Below are 20,261 nucleotides of genomic sequence, written 5' to 3'. Positions count from 1 at the left end.
ACGTATGTTTGTATTTATAGTACAGGAAAGAAGAAGTACCGACAACTCTTATTACTATCACAACATTAAATTGATCAGCCGCTGCTCAAGAGCTTTGCATGTAAGATCAGTTTCAGAGGCAAGATGGTCTGCCCTCGGTTCATACCGGAGTGTCAACGACTGGGCTTCATCAACATTGCATGCTTGCTTCTTCCAAAACTGTTCAAGAAAATTATGAAAAACAACACAATGTCTTTGTCTTAGTAATAGATTTATTTCAGATGTCCGATCATTTGAAGGTAACCTCACTAAAATTTCCTAGGTAGAAATCTCAGTCCCCTTTAAATTAGGAACAATAACAGCAAAGAACACCATGCTTTGAATGATATTTTTTTCACAAATGTCACTGGGGGGCTGATAATCCTCTTGCAAAGATTCACAAACCATTGGCCAGAAAAAACACTGTGAATACAACAAAAGAGGATGAGAGCATAATTAGGCACGCAAAGAACATGATGAATTGAAGGCATCACCTTCCTGATGGCATCTATTTCATAAATCAGAACTCGAGCGAATTGCCCTTGGTTCACATCGAATTATAACATCACTAGGTGTTGGGGCGCGCCCGTGGCGCGCCTCTTGAGGGGTAGCTGAGCGGTGCCTGGTTGTACTCGCCCCTTTAACACTCTTTTCTATTCTAATTAGCATTTGGGATGATTGCTTTAGCTAAGAAACTTAGCAGCAAAAATAGAAATATATACTTTACAGAGAAAGCTCATTATGGATCTGAACATGAAACATCTGACTGACAATAGTGCACTTAACATAAGCAGCAACGTAGGTTTAGTGTCTTGAAAAGCATGTGATAAGAGGACCCAAAAGCAACCGATAGGTTATCACAGGATATAACATAATTAGGAGTACTTAGTGCTAGATTATATTGACACAGGGGCTGCATCATCTTCGATGGTGCATCTAGAGGCAGTGCACGGTGAGGACTAGGCGGCGCTTTGAAGTTATCCTGAAACGAAATGCACAGATGTCTCCCTCGCGAATGTTGGCGCGGCGACGAAACTCAGGCCAGTTGGTGGTTATAGTGGCCCTTTTGTCCATTCCTAGCATGATGCAACATTCGGCGAGCAGATGGCGGTCTGCAAGTCTGACCATGAGTGTATCATTGTTTGGATCAATGTAGTCCTGCAAGTTCTCTTCAGTATAGTTAACCTGAAAATACTGGTAGAAGAAAGTAAGTTATTTACATGGACAGAAATTGTTGTGTGATATGGAAGATAAGAGCGTGTTCTATGGATATTCATGATATTAATGGTGTTAGCAAAGTACTGTTATTCACTACACGTCTTGAGGACCCAACATTCTGAATGGTCAAGTAAAATGGCTCATGAAAGAGCAAAGAGAAGTCAATATTTCTGGTGTGCAATTGACGATTTGAGTATGTACAGCTTAGTGTATGAACAGAGAACAAACGAATGAAAAATTGGTAAGGAGAAAAATAACAACAGATCAGGTGTTGATCAGGTGAGAAAGGGAATATAATTGGTATTTGTAACATAAGTAAACTGCTGACTGTTAAGTAGTATGAACAGAATGTGATTTGTTATATTTTAAGCATGGATAGAACAATAGTATAAATAGGAAAATATGTGCAACTTTCGTTTGTATCATCACAAAGTTACAGCTGTAAAGGTAATTAAAATGCATAAGAAAACAACACTTTATATTCTGTAAAATGGCTGGTGAAGCTCATGAAAAGAGTGAAGTAGTAAAGGAAGATGAAGAACTAAAAATAGATGTGCTTGTAATTGAATGGTCGACTACAGTAGATTATAGAGCTCTAAGAAAAAACAAGTAATATTGTAAAAGCGAGTTCAATGAATCTGATTGAGTATAACTAAGTATGAGAGTGGTAAAGAATGGCGATGAAAGAAAATTGGGCTTACACAAGGCAAATTAATCATTTTCATATACAGTGTGCGGATGGCACTAAAGCATTAGTAGTGGTGTTGAAAAGATAAGGTTAAAAGCACAGATACTCGGTTAGAATAAATGAGCATCTTTTCTGTTAAAAAACAATAAAAAGTGGGAGTTGTGTGGTATGGAGATACAACTTGCTACATTATGAAGTTAGTAAACATTGAATAGGCTGTGCATTTGAGCATACCATGCGCTGGCCTGGTTTGACAAATGTCTTGTTGATTGTGCACACGTAGTACTTGATGTCTGGCTCTTTGTGCCAAAACATAGCAAAGAGAGTGTCTACTTGGTGCTCATAGAGGAGGCTTAGAGTCTGTAAATGGACTTGTTTGGAATGTGGACATTTTTTCCAAGAGGAGGCTCAGAGTTGAGACTTAAGGTGACCATGCTTGTTATCATGATGCCAACCCTGATTTTTCAGTACGAAACCAGTTCTGAGTCCACTCGACCAATAAATGGTTGTTGATGGAAACACCTTAATCCCCCCTCCCTTTCAATGATCACAAGAGCTTAACTAACTGACAGGGTTCTAATAATTGCCTAAGCTGGTATTGTACATGTAGAGGATGTTCACCGATCCTGCCAGATGCCCGCCAACAAGCTTGTCGTCGGTTCTACACAAGCAGCAAAACCGATCAGATTAGCCATTTCGGATGTTACTCAGATGACGAGAACGGTTATAAAATTACGCAGATTGGCGGCATATTTTTTGTTTCTCCATCAAATCTGAAAAACAGTGAATGTCCCCCACTGAAGTTCAGTATTTGGCTAATGCAAAACTGCAAATAAAATACTTGCGTACGAAAGCATAAATCGTCATTAAAAAGGGCAAATTAGCAGTACTACTTGTGCGGACAACAGATTTATGGCCAAACCATTGCAAAGGTAGCACTCTCCAAGAAAACGGGGAAAAACACTCAACAAAGAGGCGTATGTAGCATGATGGAGCAGCTAATCATCCAGTTGGTTGTTGAAGGTTAATTTTATCAGACGGGCCTGTAGACTGATATTTCCAACTGGAGATTTGATAGACAATCCGGGGAGAAAGTTCTTTATGAAGGGCACCGAGAAGCACTGAGATGAAAAACACACGAGCAATTAGTAAGCAATTATTCGTCAAAAGAGCCATTGCTCGCAACTCAGCCTCGGCACTCGAACGGGAAACTGCAAGCTGTTTCTTCGTCTTCCAGGCAATGAGAGAACCACCAAGAAAAACACAGTAAGCAGAAAGTGAACGGCGATCGGAAGGATCACTAGCCCACGTAGCATCCGAATAGGCCTGGAGCTGTAAAGAACTGGAGCGAGGAAAGAATAGACGGTGAGAGATCGTGCCTCGAAGATATCGAAGAACACGAAGGAGATGACTATAGTGAACCGAGGTGGGGGCAGAGACAAACTGACTCAGAATATGAACCGGATAAGAGATGTCCGGATGAGTGACAGCTAGATAGACAAGACTGCCAACAAGATGACGATAACGCGTCGGATCAGGGAGAGGACCACCATCAGTAGCACGGAGGTGAACATTGAGCTCCATAGGAGTCTCAACAACGCGCTCGTCAGTAAGAGCAGCACGAGCAAGAAGATCCTGGATATACTTTTCCTGGGAGATAAAAAAGCCATCAGAGGTAGAAGAGACTTCAATCCCAAGAAAGTAGCGAAGAGGTCCAAGATCAGACATAAGAAACTGCTCACTAAGACAGGCCTTTACAAAGGCAATATACTCGGGGTCATCCGCCGTGATGATCATGTCATCAACATAAAGAAGAAGAAGAGTCCGTCCACGAGGAGAAAGGTGAATAAACAATGCTGGATCATGAGCACTGGCTAAAAAACCAGCAGCAGTGATCACAGAAGCAAAGCGCTCAAACCAGGCGCGGGGAGCTTGCTTAAGGCCATAGAGAGAGCGACGAAGACGACATACCATGCCATCAGGAACAGAATACCCAGGTGGTGGCTGCATGTACACCTCCTCACGCAGCTCGCCATTAAGAAAGGCATTCTTAACATCAAGCTGAGATATAGACCAGTGGCGTGCAGAGGCAACGGCAAGAAGTGTACGAACAGTGGTCATATGAGCCACAGGAGCAAAAGTCTCGTCATAATCATGACCATGCTCCTGCTGAAAACCACGAGCCATAAGATGAGCTTTGTGACGCTCAAGAGAACCATCGGAGCGAGTCTTAACCTTGTAGACCCACTTACAAGTGATCGGACGGACTCCGGGAGGAAGAGAAACAAGATCCCAGGTACCAGTGCGTTCAAGAGCAGCAATCTCCTCTGCCATCGCAAACTGCCATTCAGGATGAACAACAGCCTGTCGGTAAGAGGTCGGCTCAAGAACAGCAGCACCAGCGGTGGGAAATCCAAAGCGATCAACAGGCGGACGAGGACGAGAACGCAAGCCATAGGTAGGCTGAGAGGAAGATGACGACCCATCCACAGAGGCATCAACTGGTCGTGGACGACGAGTGTAATGCTGAGGAAAAGATGGAATAATAGAAGGAGGAATCGGCAAGGTAGAATCAGGGGGTGGCAACGAAGAAGTCACCGGAGATGAAGGTGTAGAATCCGGTGACAGGCTGGGAGAGGAGACCGGGGAGGAAGTCACCGGAGATGAAGGTGGAGAACCCGGTGACATGCGAGGCGAGGAGACCGGGGATGATGGTGGCTGCAAATCAACTAGATGTGGAGAAGGAGAGAAAGTGGAACGGAGAGGTACAGTCTCGACGGGAGTGATAGGTGAGTCAGGAAAAGTGAGGAAAGAGATATCCTGCACTGAAAAAGTCGAGGAAGATGGGCGTGGGTAGAAGGGACGAGACTCTTCAAAAGTCACATCTCGAGAGATATGCATCCGACGACCAATAGGATCCCAACAACGATAGCCCTTATGCTCATCACTGTAGCCTAAGAAGACACACTCAACAGACTGAGCGGTCAGTTTGGTGCGTTCGCGAGGGGCAAGAAGAACATAGCAAACACAACCAAACGAGCGAAGCATCGAATAATCGGGAGAACGATCAAAAAGTCGCTCGAAAGGAACACCACCCTGTAGAGCAGCGGAAGGCTGTATATTGATAAGATAGGTGGATGTGGAGACGGCCTCAGCCCAAAAATGAGGCGAGAGAGAGGCAGCAATCATCAATGCACGAGCCGTCTCAAGAAGATGTCAATGCTTTCGCTCAGCCACACCATTCTGAGCATGAGCACCAGGACAAGAGAATTGAGAGAGAGTCCCGTGCTCAGCAAGAACACCACGCAACATCTTAGAGATATACTCGCCAGCGGATTCAGCACGAAAAACACGAATGGGTGAAGAGAACTGGGTATGAACCATGGCAGCAAAACGCTTATAAATAGACAACACCTCAGAACGAGAAGTCATGAAATAAAGCCATGTGTAACGAGAGAAATCATCTATGAAAATAATATAGTATTTATGACCACCTTTCGAAGCGAAAGGGGCCGGACCCCATACATCAGAATGGACTAAATCGAAAGGACGCTTAGACACTGACTCACTATGTGAATATGGTAACTGAATCTGCTTGCCAAGATGACAACCCTGACACTCTAAAGAGACATCTCCTGAGACAGACCCCAGAAGACCTCGACGAACTAAAGAAGACAACCGAGAACCACACAGATGACCAAGTCGATGATGCCACTGCTGGAAGGAACCAGTGACGGAGGCGACAGAAGCGGAAGAACTGGCGATGGTGGTGGCAGCAGAAGGAACATGAAGCCAGTCCAACTCCCAAAGACCCTGAGAATCACGGCGGCGAGGGCCAGCCCCAACCAGAGTGTGCGTGTGACGGTCCTGGACAGAACAAGAGTCAACGTCAAGGATGACGCGACAACCAGAATCCGTAAGTTGACCAGCAGAAAACAAATTCATGGTAAGTCAAGGAACATGAGCAACATCAGGAACAGAATAAGGAGTAGTAAGATTGCCTCTACTAGCAACAGAAAGTGGAGTACCATCAGCAGTGAAGACATGAATAGGAGAATCCAGTGATCGAAGAGAGGACAAAGTGGAAGAATGAGAAGACATATGAAAAGAAGCTCCAGAGTCCAGAACCCAGGGGGATGTACCTGACTGTGTAGAGGGTGATTGCTCAGTGCGGGAAGCATCAGTCACAGAACCGGCAGTACCCGTCGAGGAAGAACCTGAAGCCGCGAGCAGACGCTTAAGTCTCAGAATATCCTGCTCAGTCAAAGCAATGGCTGAAGCTGTCGAGGTAGATGACGAAGTCCCGGAAGATGATGATCGAGCCTTGCGCAAGTGTTTCTTCTTCGTGTAGCACTGAGACTCAAGATGACCATCATTGTTGCAATAGGCGCAATGTGGATGGGGGCGACCTGAGCCTCCAGAAGGAGTGGGCAAGAGCGGCGGAGCACTCGAGCGAGAAGGGGTCGGTGGAGCAAGTGGCGTAGGAGCACGAGTAGCAAGCACAGAGGGAACCTCCAGCAAACCAGCACCACGTAAGCGAGTCTCCTCAGCACGAATCTCAGAAAGCGCCTCCATGAGAGAAATACGGCCACGAGCAAACAACTGAGCACGCCGGGGCTCAAACTCCTTACGGAGCCGAGACAAGAACTCATAGACGCGATGAAACTCCAAATTGGCCTGGACAGCCTGGCAACAGGGGCAGGTACGACACCCAGCACTACGAAGAGAATCAAGCTGGCGCCAGATAGCAGAACTCTGTGCATAGAAGTCATCAACAGAAGAGTCACCCTGCTGAAGAGCATGCTCCTGACGGATCACAGAGAGGTATAAGGCATCACCAGAGGGCTGATAGCGCTCACGAAGACGGGTCCACATCTCAAAGACAGTAGAAAGACCCAGAAATTCAGAAGCAAACTGAGGCAGAACACTAGCAGTGAGAACAGCTGCAGCACGAGCATCATCATCAAGCCACTGGGTGTAAACAGACAGAGCACCATGATACGTCTGAAGAGCCTCCTCATAAGCCAAAACCCTCTCATCATAAGCACGATCAGCAGCCTCATCAGCAACCTTAGCCGCATCCTTGGTGGCCTGATTAGCATCCGTAGGAAGAACCGATGGAGTTGGCGGAGTAGGGGCCACCGGAGGAACTGGACGTGGCGGACAGCAGACCTCGCCAGAAAGAACACCCCAAAGACGGATGCCACGCATGTGAATGCGCATGAAGCCAGTAAACTCAGTGTAGTTAGTACCATCAAAGATCACTGGACAGCGAGGAACAACAACATAGCCCGATGCAGCAGACCAGTTTTTTTTGGGCAGAGATCGATCAAGGGGCAGCTGGCAGTCGGCGGCTGAAGAACCGCAGGGGCAAGGGCCGGCGGGAGCTGCGTTGATTGGGGCCGGGAGCAGGAGAGCAGGCCGGCTGGGATCTGTGTCCACACCAGATCAGGCCGGCTGGGATCAGGCCGGCTGGGAGCTGCGTCGATTGGGGCCGGCTGGGATCGAGCCTGCCACTGCGAGCGAGACGAGAACGGTCGGGCCGGCTGGGGAGCGAGGCCGGCTGGAGATCAATCCAAGCTGAAGAACGAGGAGCGGGATGGTGACGATCGGGCCGGCTGGGGAGCGATCCGAACGGGAGATCGAGGAGCCGGACGAGATCGATCCAATCGGGAGACTCCGGGAGATCGAGAAGGGCTTTGATCGGGAACGAGATAAGCCAGAAGAGATCAATAGCACGAGTTGCAGCGTGCAAAAAAAATGACCTAGCTCTGATACCATGTTATAAATAAGCAACTTGTATTCCCATGAGGCCATAGGCCGATATATATATACATGTACAGGTGTGGAACATATGCAGGAAACCCCTTATACAACGGGATAAATACAAAGGGGTACATGACTTATATTATAACTCTAACATTATCAATCCTTGTCGACAATCTTCATGATAAAGTAGAAGCCAGAAAAGGGATCTGCGAGCCAACATATGAATATGAACATACAACATAACCATCTATGGAAATCTAATTAGTAAGCAATTATGTCTTCTCAATCCTTGTCGACAATCTTCATGATAAAGTAGAAGCCACAAAAGGGATCTCCGAGCCAACATATGAATATGAACATACAACATAACCATCTATAAAAATCTAGATGACAAAAATATCATACAAAGGGTTGGGATTAGAGTGGACCAACAACAAAGGCTCCTGATCTGCTTCTATTCAATCAAAACACCATAAGGATAACTAATACACAAAGGGTAGACGAGACAATCTGCTGATTCAATCAAAGGTACTCAACAACTGTATAAACATACAAATAATGGTAGTGCTGTAAAATGTAATTCTGTGCTAGATCTGATTCAGCACTAATCAGCCAGGCATCAAACTAATTTTTGAATAAAGGACATGAAGCATAATAGGGTGCAGAAACCTCCTCTTCAGGACATGAAGAGAATTCACAAAAGGAATAGAATAATCTTCAAACATGAGAGGGGGTAGCGAGGAACTTGGAAATGAGAAAATATTCTTTCAACTCACTATCAAATGGTCAAAGATAATGCCTATTCAAAACTGGTACTCACTTTCAAAATAAACAAGAGAAACAAAAAAATCCTCATGTATAAATACAATGAAAAAATGTGAGAGAACATAATAAATGAAATGAAGTTCGGATAAAATTAATTTTTCTTTAGGTGGATAAACTTCTGATCAGGATGACCCCACAGAAGTTACTTGGAAGATGGAATAGGTGCACAGTCAATAAATATATAGATTTCAAAGTTATTTTTCTTTGATGTTTTACTGAATGGCATATATGCTTCTATAGCCACATAATTTTCTTTTCTACACTCTGAACAAGTTCTCACGAAAACGAGGGCTAAAAGCAGCAACAACTATTCACTAATCAATATAAGAAAGATGATACAAAGGAAGAGCTCGTTCAATTCTGTCTCCAACAACAACAGTGGCAGAACTGATCTTCTCAAGATACCCTCATATATATGAACTGGGTGTGTGGAATTTCAAATAAGTGAAATGATATTTACATGTACTGTTGTAAAGGATCTAAACATCAATGTTTGCTTGTTCACAGAAGCATCTTACTGGCTTACTGCATAACCATCCAATGCAGGGCAATGAACAATAACAACCTCTTGTTAGATAGGAAAAAAAGATATTACAAAAACAAAACAGATGGTTCATGACATTAAACCACGTCCAAATCATAAACCGAACTAACTTTGTACCGTGTTCACTTAACAAAACCAGTCCCCCGACCACTTCTTGGATGTTCTGAATTTCTAAGCCAACATTCTCATTCACTGCGCCTCTCCTGACCAGCAAAAGAGTTCAGGACATGTCAGTATAATTCACACTTGTTGGCAGGAAGTGAAAAATTGATCCTAAATTTAGTACTCCCTCCATTCCATTTTCACATGGAGTATTGCATAATTCAATACGTGTGAAATGAAAGCACTGAATAATTAAAAGTAGCAAAACAGTTAAGCAGGAGATGAGATGGGATGAGGGCGTACTGTGCGTTGGGGTAGTGGAATTGGGCGAAGAACTCTTGCACGCCGTCGAACGAATTCACCTGCCCACCAGGTCGACGCAACTCTCCCCGGACGCGCCGATGCGGCCGTCATTCTGCTGCACGAGCAGCAGCATGCCCCGGACTGCCGGGACCAGAGCCCGGTCTCCTGTTCCCACAGCACGTCATCGACGACCCCGTCGAACCGGATCGGCGCGGTATCGATCGACCATCCCAGCACGGCCACGACACGCCACTTCAAATGCATTTTGTTTGTTTGTTCTGTATTTTCAGTTAACAGTACTCCAGCAAGGAGTAACAAGCAAGGTGGTTACCATCAACATTTAACGGTGGACAGGATTTAGATGATCATTTGGCAATGGGCAGGATTTAGAGGATCATTTACCACCATCATCATTTCCCTCGACAAGTACTCCTACTTCTGTCTATATGATTTAGAGGATCATTTTACAGTGGGCAGGAGTACAACACATCTAAATCCTGCGTACACAATAACACAATACAGGGAGTACTGCTGGAGTAGTTGCAGTTTGTACTCCTTGAGCAGTACTCTAGAGCAAAAGCTACAGATTTGCCCAGATTTTCTAATGATTTACTGCTACAGCTACAGATTACTCCTTGCCATCAAAAATGGTACAATACTCTAGAGAAAACCACAGCACTCCTTGCCATCACAAATCATAGTACTAACACAAAAAATTGGATTGCTAGAAATTGGACAGGGAGCAGGTACCTTGTCTGGTACGTCGTCGTGGTCACACCTCCGCCTGCCCGTAGCATCACTTAGTGGTGTGCGGCAGCAGCTCCTCCTACCCGTAGCAGCACCTCGTGGTGGACGGCAACTTAGGGTCTCGCGTCCACCAGCGCCAGGAGCTTGGCAGCGGCGAAGGGTGCTGCAGCGATATTCTCCTGCCCGCGGCAGCACCTCGAAGGTGTCCAGCCGCCGCAGCCCCCATCTGGTGGTTGTGCTGGCCCGGATCCGGCGTGTACGTCCTCGCAGCCACCATATCCTTCCTCGCTGACGCCAGATCCGGGGATTCGTCGCTGGCTTGGAGCAAAAAGTTAAAAAAAAATTAGGTGGAACGGAGACCCGAGGCAAGGCGAGGCGGCGGCGCCGAGGGGAGGCGACACAGCAAGGGGAAAGGAGAGAGGCGAGAGCTGAGAGGAGCCCCGCGGCGGCAACGGCGGAGAGGCGGGGGGAGAGGCGAGAGCTGAGAGGAGCGTGGCGGCAGCGGCTGCGAGGCGAGGGGAGTGAATGGAGCAGAGTGAGAGGGACGAGTCGGGGAGTGCGGGTTGAATACGGAAAAGACGAGGTCGTTTTTGCAAAATGACCAGCGCCGACGTGGCTATCGCGAGCTAGCGTACTTGATGCGCAGCTGAATGGTTTTAATACTCCCTCCGTCCCCAAAAACATGTCGTAAGGGCAATTTTACAAAAAAAAACCTTCGGTTTCTCCCGACCAAACCCGCACTCCTCGTCGTCCTCCTTCGACAGAATCCCCAGCTGCGCTGCTCCCCGCCGCCGTCGCTTCCCCGCTCCCCTGCCGCAGCTGCGCTGCTCCCCGCCGCCGCGGCTCCCCTGCTCCCTCTCTCCCTCGCCGCAGCTGCCTCCTGCTCCGGCGCCGCAGCTGCCGCTCGCCTGCCTCCCCAAGCTCCCCGCTTCCTCATAAAAATCTTTGATTTCCCCAGCTTAAGCTCGACGACCCACGCGCCACCAGAGGAGGAGGGAACCGAGGTCGGCGCCCCTGCCAATCTCCACAGCCTCCAGCGACCAACCCCATCTCCTGCCCCCTGCAACTGGTCCTGCCAGTACGCCGCGTCCGCCGCCGGTGAATGCCCTCCGCAAGGACTGCGCCTAGCCCCTCTGCTCCGGCGCTCCTCGGCCGTCCCTGGCCCTCTGCCTGGTCGCCAGGGACGTGCTGCTCCGCGCCTGCTCCAGCCGGGGGTAGCCGCCCGCCGCGCCGGCTCTGGCCCTTTGCTCCGACCAATCCCGGTGCTGCTCGCCTGCTCGGCCGAACTCTGTCGCCCAAGACTTGCTGTCAACAAACTGCAAGCAGGCTGGGACAAGGGTAATGTTCTGAGAAAGCTCTTCTTTCTGCTGTTCTTCCTACCAGTATATGATGAAAATGAAATTAAGTTTGAACTGCAAATTTGTGTATCAGCATGTATGAAGCTGAATCATGCTTATAACACTGAAGATCTACTGAATTTTAATGAATGTGAGATGTTTTGATCTGAACTAGCTATGTTACAACAACCTGACAAAATACTCTGAAAGATGTTTGTGGTCATGTATGTTTGTTTTTTGGGCATCTGCACATCAGGCCCTAATAGTGCAACAAGTCATGGTTTTCCCTTTTTGAATTGAGATATTTGACATAAAGCCTCTGTGGTCATCTCCTATCACCACTAATAGTTCTGGTCTAAATTTGGTTCGGAGAGTTGAATCCCAGTTTAAATAGAGGCTTTATTTCCTGGTACTAGTAAAATATCCTAGGTACTGGTTGTTGTGATGCAGCTATATCTTCCTTGTGAAGTTAAGCAAAAGCAGATCAAGTGCTCTGTTTTTTTCCTAAAGTATTCTGCAGCGTCATCATATCTGAACTAAATCAAGGAAGTGCTAGATTAAATTCTTAATGATCTTGCTTTAACTTCTTCTCGGGGATCATTTCTGATCACAAACAAGTACCGGCCACCCAGTGTCCCAAGATCATGTGCAAACCTTTCAAAGTGTCCAGGTTTCAGTGAACTAGTCTCAGCTTGAAATTTGGTTCAGTTAACTCCATACAAGGTTTCTGTAAATCTTTTTTTCAGTGTAAAGTCAGACTAGATTTGAATTCCGAGCAGTGCATTCAGAGAAATGCATTCAGTGTAAATTCTCACAGATACAGTGTAAATTCAGTGTAAATTCCGAGCAGCACATTCAGTGTAAATTCTCACAGATTCAGTGTAAATGCATTCAGTGTAAATTCCGAGCAGCACATTCCACACTAGCTTCATCTTAGAAATTTAATTAGTGCATGTGTACACTTTAAACTGGAGTACATTTTGATTTTGATAACTGACAGCATATTCATGCATTGATTTTGATTTCGGTTTTGTTTTCTATACAGGACAATTGGCTTCTTCAAGAAGGTAGAAGACGCCGTCCACCCTGTGTCACCGTCGCCAGAAGGTAGAAGACGCCGTCCACTCCTGTTCAGCCACTGCACCATCGTCCAGCACCTCAAGGCCGACATCGCCTGGAGCTCCTGTTCAAGATTTCAGATCCAGAGATGAGTACTGAAACTACTTGATGCTAAGATTCAGACTGAAGTTACTGTCAAAACTGTCAATTTTCTCCTTGATGTGAGCATTTATAGTTTGATCCAGAGATTCAGCCAAATTGTCCATTTAACAGAAGTTAGGTTCATAACTGATCCCTAGCTATCAAAATTTAGTTAATCAAACTGTAACAAATTGTCCATTTAACAAAACTTAGGTTCATACCTGATCACTAACTGACAAAACTGAGAAGTGTACTCCTGCTTGGAATATTTTCCATTTTGAAACTAAGATCTGCTTGGAGCATTTTCAGTTTGCAAAACTGTAGTACAGTAGAAGTGTATTTTCCATTTTCAGTTTGACAAATTTCACCTAATTCAGTCAATAGCAATCATTTTAAATGGTGTACACAAGAATCAGTAGTTATCTGATTTTTACAGTAGAGTGGATCTTGTTTGAACTACTATGAATTATGTCAAGATGACAAGATGAGAATGCCTCCCCCTTTCCTAGAACAACTTTCCTTTAGTTTATATACAAGGATTAGACAAGGCATACACAAGGGCATGACATAAGGTCCTCTGTGTCCCCTCTTGACACAAGATTACACATGACATAAGGGCATCTTTGTCCCCTCTTGACACAAGATTACACAAGACATACACAAGGAGCACATGACTACATGACATAAGGTCCTCTTTGTCCCCTCTTGACTACATTCTTTTCCTTTCTTTGGCCACTTCTTCCCTTCCCTTCCCTTTACTTTTCTTTCCTTTACCTTCTCTAGCTAATTCTTTCCTTTCATTTTCTTTTCCTATTGCAATTTCCATTTCTTCTATAACGGCCCTAGTATCAACAACTACCCGACTGTCGCAATATACACCGGTTATTTCCATTCCAGCATTCTGAACGCGATCCTTGTGCAAGTGGGGCAACTTATATTGATTTCCTCCTTTGGCTTTCATAACTTCAAACATAACTGCTTCTAATGTGATAAAGCTTCTGTGCAATTTGTCGGGATCGTAGTTCTCGAATTCCTCTTCCACACCCTGTACCAGTTCCTGGATGTTTGTAGGTGACCTGCAGTCGGTTAGAGACTGGAGAGAGGTATGGAAGCAGAGGTCCAAACAATTTAACTCGGGGCTATTTGGGGGCTGTTGTAGCAATCGGATGTCAAGATCAGTTTGTTCCACAGCTTCTCGAAAAGCTACATCATTGGGAAGGACATGAGGCTTTGCGTTATCCTGTTGGATGAATATTGTCGCTCCCTCATCATCGTCAGGCCACTTATCCTGAATTGCCGGGATAACCTTATTGATTAGATAATCTCTGCACACAGGCCTAGTTACTTTCACTCATGTCAACACTTTTGTTCCCTTTGTTCTGTTTTGACTTGTCCGCTTTGCCTCAGTCTCTTCGACAAATGCCCAAATGCCGATCTTCCCATCGAATGTTAGCTCCCCCTCATTGTTATATCGAGGCTTGGCAATGGCTGTTAGGAACATCACCTTCCCAATGCTGTGAGTGTTTGACACGGTGCGCTTCGGTTCAGGTTCTCCTGGAAGTACATAGTAACTATTCTTCACTCTCATCATGTCAAACCACTTCTCATCGATGTGAACCATATTCGTCATTGGTTTTAACATAGCATGAGAAGTTGATATCGAATTGTCATCGACCATGGACATACAAAATTTCAATCTTGCAAGCTTGTTCTCTAGCTTGAGGTGAGGCTTCACGGTGCTTGTGATGCGGTTGAGCTCATTCAACTGGAACCTCTTATGTAGGGTCGATCGGGCCACACCTAGAGACCGTGCTAGAGATCGAATTGTTCTTCTTTTATTCAGTGGGATTGTTGAGGTCCTCTCTAGATTTAGCTCCTTTCTCTTTCGGCCAGATCTTCCCGGCTTCTTGCTTGAGACATCTACTTCTTTGCCATCGGCAATTTGCCTTTTGGCGTCTTCCCAGATTCTTTCAACAGATCGTACACTTATGTCCAACAGGTTTGAGACTAGCAGCTTGTCGTCTGGTTGAACAGACCCATCTCTGAGCTCGATTACCAGCAAGGCGAAGTAAACACCATGCCTCTCCTTATCTGACAATTCTCTTCTCTTCTCTTGAAGTATCCAATTCATAACTTCATCCTCTTCCTCTTGAGCTTCATCCTCTTTCCCTTCATCTTCTTGAGGCATCCAATTCATATCTTCATCGTCTTCCTCTTGAGGCATCAAGTTCAAATCCATAACTACATTCTCTGCCACTTGAGGTTCCTCCTCTTAAGGCATCAAATTCAAATTAATACCTTCATCGTCTTCCTCTTGAGGCATCATGTTCAAATCAATAGTTTCATGTTCTTCCTTTTGAGGCATCAAGTTCAAATCCATAGTTATGTTTCCTGCCATCAATGACAAAAGATGAGTACACCATGGTACCATAACAAGAATACACACACACAAAATGAGTATGCAAGTCAAACAAGAAATAGGTGCCATGGCACCATTTCTAGTTTGGTTGCCACGGTAGCCAAACAAGAAATGCTGCCATGGCAGCCAAACACTTTGCTCTAACCATAACCATAAGCCATTTTTTGTAGCCAAACACTTTGCTCCAAACACAATACAATTGGATGTAGTGTAGTGGTAATCACCAATGTTCATCCATATTTTGCATTTAAAAACTCAGATTTGAGTCTGGATCAACTCAGTTGTACTCTGTCAATATCCAACTCAGATTTTACTGTATGTATCTTAACTGAATGAATTTTGACCATGTCTTGATCCTTTCTTGCTTGCTTGCTTCTTTTGGTGTGGATTTTACTCAAGGTTGGCTAGATTTTCCCACAAGATGAGCTAGATTCCTGTGAATGTATTTACACAGATAGGCTCATAACTGAATTTTTTGTGCAGTAGTTTAACTGAATTCTAGGGAGTATCATGTTTGCTGAAACATTTGCAAACACAAGTCATGGCAGCAAAACATCCATGCTGAGTATTACAATTCTGTGTGGGTGCAAAAGTCTAGCAACACTAGGACTAAACTGATTGATCTATACATGTGTAGGAGGAGCTAGATCCTTTTCTCCATGGGGAATTTTGTGTAGGTACTTAGACAAGTTAATTAGGGACCTCAGTTGAGAAGATCTACTCTAGTGAGTAAAACAGGACAGAAGGATTACTTGCTTTGCAGTGAGTAAAATAGGGCACTTTTTGACAATGAGTAAAACAGGGCACTTGCCTACACATGTCCTGCAGAGAGATTAAACAAAAAGTGCAAACATGTTCCAGCAGTACTCCAAATTTGATTTCTAGAGTACTCCAAACTAGAGTAATTCCAGCAGTACTCCAAATTTGCATATGATTAGTGACTGCATATGCTCATTGACATAACAGTTTCACAGTTAGCAAAGTATAGTGATTGCGTATGTTCAAAATTGGCTTATCTGCTCTAATTCCACAATGCTAGCAATAATTGATCTAGACAAACATTCAATTTCACCAGATGACTATCAGTTCACCATGAAAATTGACAGTAAATTTTACTGAAACCTGACATTTAAACTGAATTTTACCTTCTTCCTTCCTTAGGAACACGAGCTCTGGCGGCAACACAAGGAGCAGGCCAGAGAAGCACAGGGCAGCTGCTACTAGAGCTCTGCTGCTGCTGGTCAACACGAATATCGAGCTGCGGATCAATTTCACTCTGTATCAACAGAGGAGCACTGACAAGCGAGCTGCAGATCAATTTCAATATGTATCAGCTGCAGGATCAGAGCGGAGTAGCAGAGGTAGAGCCGGAGGCCTCGGGGGTCGGGGGCGGGGATCGGAGGGCGTCGGCAGCAGAGGCGTCGCCCGCCACCACCACCTCAACCAGCCGGCGAGCCAAAGTGGACCAGCACGGCGACCAGCGCGGCGGCAGTGAGCGGCGGAGTGGACCAGCGCGGCGGCGGTCGGTGGTGGAGGACCCGCTCGTCGGTGGGCGCCGGAGGACCCGCTCGTCGGTGGCCGGCGGAGGATCCGCTCGTCGGTGGCCGGCGGAGATCCTCCTCCTGGGCGGGCGGCAGAGTCCTCGTGGGCGGGCGGCGGAGATCCTCCTCGTGGGCAGCGGAGGTCTTGTTCGTGGGTGGGCTCGTCGGTGTCTCAGGAACTGCGGCAGCTGGCCCTGGCGATTGGAGACGGCTGGCCCTGGCGACGCGGGCGACGGGAGGAGGGAGATGGGGGCTTAATTTCTAGAGTTTTGAAAGTGGAAGGACTAAAATGCAAAAAATCAAATGTACTACCCTGCGACATGTTTTTCGGGACGGAGGGAGTATTTGCCGAGATGATTCAGGTAACTTTTTGGGTGCGTCTGCGGTTTCTGTTGCTGAACTCATTTTGCCGGAGGTTCTGGAGGCCATGGCAGCAAATGAGCCTCTTTCTCTAGCAAAGGATCTTGCCTGCACTCGGATTGTGGTGGCTACTGATTGTCTGAATACAGTGATCCACCTCAAGTCTGATTATTTTGGAGCTTCTAAAGCAATCATCTTTGAGCTGAGGAGGAGTTTGAAGGATTTTGCTTCGGCCGATGTTTTGCACGAGAAGAGAGACTCAAATTTAGAAGCACATTCCTTAGCTAAAGCTGCTCTTTCTTTACCTTTTGGTAGACATGTTTGGCTGGCTGTGAAGCCAAACTTAATCTGTATCCCTGACAATATTCTGAGTTAATCAACTGGGTACGGATTCTCAAAAAAATATATTTTAGATGTGTCTCAAGAAAAATATTTTAGCTAATTAATAAAGGAGTAAAGAAAAGACGTGCATATGTTTTTAAGCAACAAGACATGTACTTTCTTTTACGTTTTTTAACACACACCATAAATATGTGTTTCTTTTCATACATAAGGATCAATTATACCACCAAATAAAAATGTGTGTGTGTGTATACAACAATTTTCAAAGCGATCATCGTTTAAAATGGGACACTACGCCTAAGTGATTGCTAAAACATATTTTTATCGAGAAAGACAAACCTTTTCGAAATACTCATTGTATATATTTTGAAAGGCAATTTTATCTTAATTATTCTTATCAAGGCATTTTTTTTGTTTTAAATTGGAATCTATACTATTAAGTTAAGCCGTGCATATTCATATCATCATACACACCATTCTACCTGTTTCCTCTTAGAGGGGACTAAAGTATGAATTTTTTTGTCATCGCGGATATGGCTTTAGCGATGGTTTTTCTTTTCATCGCCAACATGGGTTTATCGTATCTCTGCGCCATTTGGTGCAACGGGTCCACTAGTATAACATACAATGACAAGACTAATTAGATAGATAAGCTCACCACATTGGGATATACTACATTAGGCTGAATGTGTGCAAACAAAAATTACGTAGTGTATCAACTCAGCCAAAAACCCCAAAACACGAGCAAAGGGTTCTTACTTCACCAAACTCTATAGTTGCCCTAGCCAGCCGCCGCATACCCAAAAAGCAAAGAGCTAGGGTTCCTTTACCTCCCGCCGGCGTCGGCGCCGGTCCGCCCCGTCTTCCATGGCCTTAGGGCCATGGGGCGGAGTGGATCCCGGCCCTTGCCGGTGGGGGGCTCCGTTTTTAGATCTTTTCCAAGGTTTATTAAGGTTTGTGTCCTACTCAAGAAGGCGAGACGGCAGCGACTCCCTGAAGATGAAATAAAAGTCTCCCCGCCTAGCACCCGTTTCGGTGATGCGTTTAGCATCGTCGGTGGGTGTGTGGAGGTATGTCTCCGGTGGAATTTGCTCAGATCTGTTCGTCGTTCGTCTTTATTCGTGTGTCTTCAGGTTAGATCCTTCTTATCTACACTCTTCATCAGCGGTTGTTGCTGTTCTGGTGCATTGGTTCTATGGGGCCTTAGCACGACGACTTCCCGACTGTCTACTACAACAAGGTTTGCCCGGCTCCGGTGAGGGAGGGGCGATGATAGCGGCGCGCCTTCGGCTCGCTTCAGTGCTTGTAGTCGTCGCTAGGTGGTCTATGGATCTGGATGTAATTTTTATTTCTTGTGTTCGTTGTACTGCCATGATTGAAGATGAATAGATCGGAAGTTTATCCCGCAAAAAAAAACTCTATAGTTGCCAGAAAAAAGAAACTTCACAAATCTCCATCAGCCCGCAAATACAACTATGCAAGCGAGCCAAAATTAATGCACGCAACCAAACATGTTGTAGGTCAGGCTTGTGTGTTTGCTATCGAGCCACAAATGCAACTATGCAAGCGAGCCAAAATTAATGCATGCAACCAAACATGTTGTATGTGAACCGGACCCGCGTGTCTAGCTAGGGTAGCAGGTGCCGTCCATGCATCCATGCAGGAGAATGGTCTTGGAACTGTGTGAGGCCCCTCCCAATGCTCCACCTTATACATGTGCTAAGCCTTCCATGTAGGCAAAAAATCTGATGTGGCAAGTTATTTAAGAGGAGAGAGATGAGTGCGGTGACCCCAGAAAAAAACAATGCTAAGCACGTGAACTTAGGAAAAACATTTAAAGGAAGGAAGTCCACCAATACATGAAGATCTTTAGTTGCTAAATCATTAAATGAAACAAGCTCACCTATGCATTGAGGAGTATAGTTGCTAAGCTATTTAATGTGCTTAGCATCTCATCTAAGGCTGGTCATAGGGGGGAGTAACTTATACTAGTGTCATGCATATGACACTAGTCTAAGTTACTATCTCCATAGTGCAAAGTAATATAGTAGTAGTGTCATAGATGGCTTCATTTATTAGCTTATAGACACATCCTTTCTCGGGAAGCGCTATGTTACAGTAACATATTATGTTACTCTAAACACCTCTCTCCTCATGGCCTCCTTTGGTTTAGAGGAATTTCATAGGAATTCTAGAGGATAAGATTCTTATAGGATTTTTTCCTTTAGAGCCCTTTGGTTCATAGGAATGGATTCCTATTCCTACATAGGATTGGTTCCTATCCTTCACATTTCATAGGAAAATAAAAAAAGAGCCTAGACTCAATGAAAAAATTCCTTTGGTGTCAACCAAATGACATCTTGTTTCCTATTCCTACTCATAGGATTTGAGATACATGTCATCTCATTTCCTATAAGATTCCTATTCCTATAATAATCCTATCCTATGAACCAAAAGAGGCCTAACTACATGCCACATAAGCAAAATTTTCTTGGAGTGCGCTATGTTACTATCTAAGTTACTCCCACTATGACTAGCCTAAGCACCCATGCATCAGAGCCCCATGTGGGTACTTCAGGAGGCGCATAAAATCTAGCAATAGTATCTCGGGGGAACGTAGTACAACACTGCTGAGAAGGATTTGCGCTCTCTACAACAACCAGCGTTGCATCTGTGGTCCTTCGGTTTTGGTGGCCTGTCCTGGCAGAAACTGGCCGGCCTCGATTGATGCTATTCATATAGCGAAGGGTTTGTCTCAAAAGAAAAGATCGAGAAGGGTTGATACCATCATCTTGTTTTGTTTCATCTGGTGTGGCGATGACTCCTCCGTCCATGCTCTCTTGTTTGG

At 45.3% G+C, this 20,261-nt stretch overlaps 2 protein-coding genes across 4 annotated transcripts; one reads left to right on the top strand and one right to left on the bottom strand.

Annotated features, from left to right (window-relative positions):
• Window positions 1-772: 772 nt before the first annotated feature.
• LOC125536721 lies at window positions 773-10,774 on the bottom strand. 3 transcript variants are annotated; one of them, XM_048699963.1, is made up of 4 exons: window positions 10,218-10,774; window positions 9,193-9,265; window positions 2,529-2,585; window positions 773-1,212 (listed from the first exon to the last, which is right to left on the bottom strand). In XM_048699963.1, the coding sequence occupies exons 1-4, from the start codon at window positions 10,262-10,264 to the stop codon at window positions 955-957; spliced, it is 435 nt and encodes a 144-aa protein (XP_048555920.1). In that variant the 5' UTR covers window positions 10,265-10,774; the 3' UTR covers window positions 773-954. The 3 variants fall into 3 exon arrangements, with proteins under 3 accessions (XP_048555920.1, XP_048555919.1, XP_048555918.1); XM_048699962.1 differs by lacking the exons at window positions 773-1,212; window positions 2,529-2,585 and adding exons at window positions 5,361-5,791; window positions 9,468-9,745 and having other exon boundaries at window positions 6,067-9,265; XM_048699961.1 differs by lacking the exons at window positions 773-1,212; window positions 2,529-2,585 and adding an exon at window positions 9,468-9,745 and having other exon boundaries at window positions 5,361-9,265.
• A 75-nt stretch (window positions 10,775-10,849) lies between these two features.
• Window positions 10,850-17,476, top strand: LOC125536722 (translation initiation factor IF-2-like). The gene is made up of 2 exons (XM_048699964.1): window positions 10,850-11,552; window positions 12,597-17,476. Exons 1-2 carry the CDS (start codon window positions 10,865-10,867, stop codon window positions 12,620-12,622), a joined length of 714 nt encoding a protein of 237 aa, XP_048555921.1. The 5' UTR covers window positions 10,850-10,864; the 3' UTR covers window positions 12,623-17,476.
• The last annotated feature ends 2,785 nt before the right edge of the window (window positions 17,477-20,261 follow it).

The sequence above is a fragment of the Triticum urartu genome, chromosome 2 (genome assembly GCF_003073215.2).
Source record: "Triticum urartu cultivar G1812 chromosome 2, Tu2.1, whole genome shotgun sequence".
Taxonomy (NCBI): domain Eukaryota; kingdom Viridiplantae; phylum Streptophyta; class Magnoliopsida; order Poales; family Poaceae; genus Triticum; species Triticum urartu.
The sequence above is the reverse complement of the archived record's forward strand: the minus strand, read 5'-3'. Positions and strand labels throughout refer to the sequence as shown.

Bases quoted from the DNA above. Each gene is read 5' to 3' on its own strand.
- LOC125536721 (XM_048699961.1), bottom strand. From the start codon at position 7,147: ATGCGCATTCACATGCGTGGCATCCGTCTTTGGGGTGTTCTTTCTGGC.
- LOC125536722 (XM_048699964.1), top strand. From the start codon at position 10,865: ATGGTTTTAATACTCCCTCCGTCCCCAAAAACATGTCGTAAGGGCAAT. The intron at 11,553-12,596 runs GTAATGTTCTGA...TTTTCTATACAG, and splicing joins GCAAGCAGGCTGGGACAAGG to GACAATTGGCTTCTTCAAGA.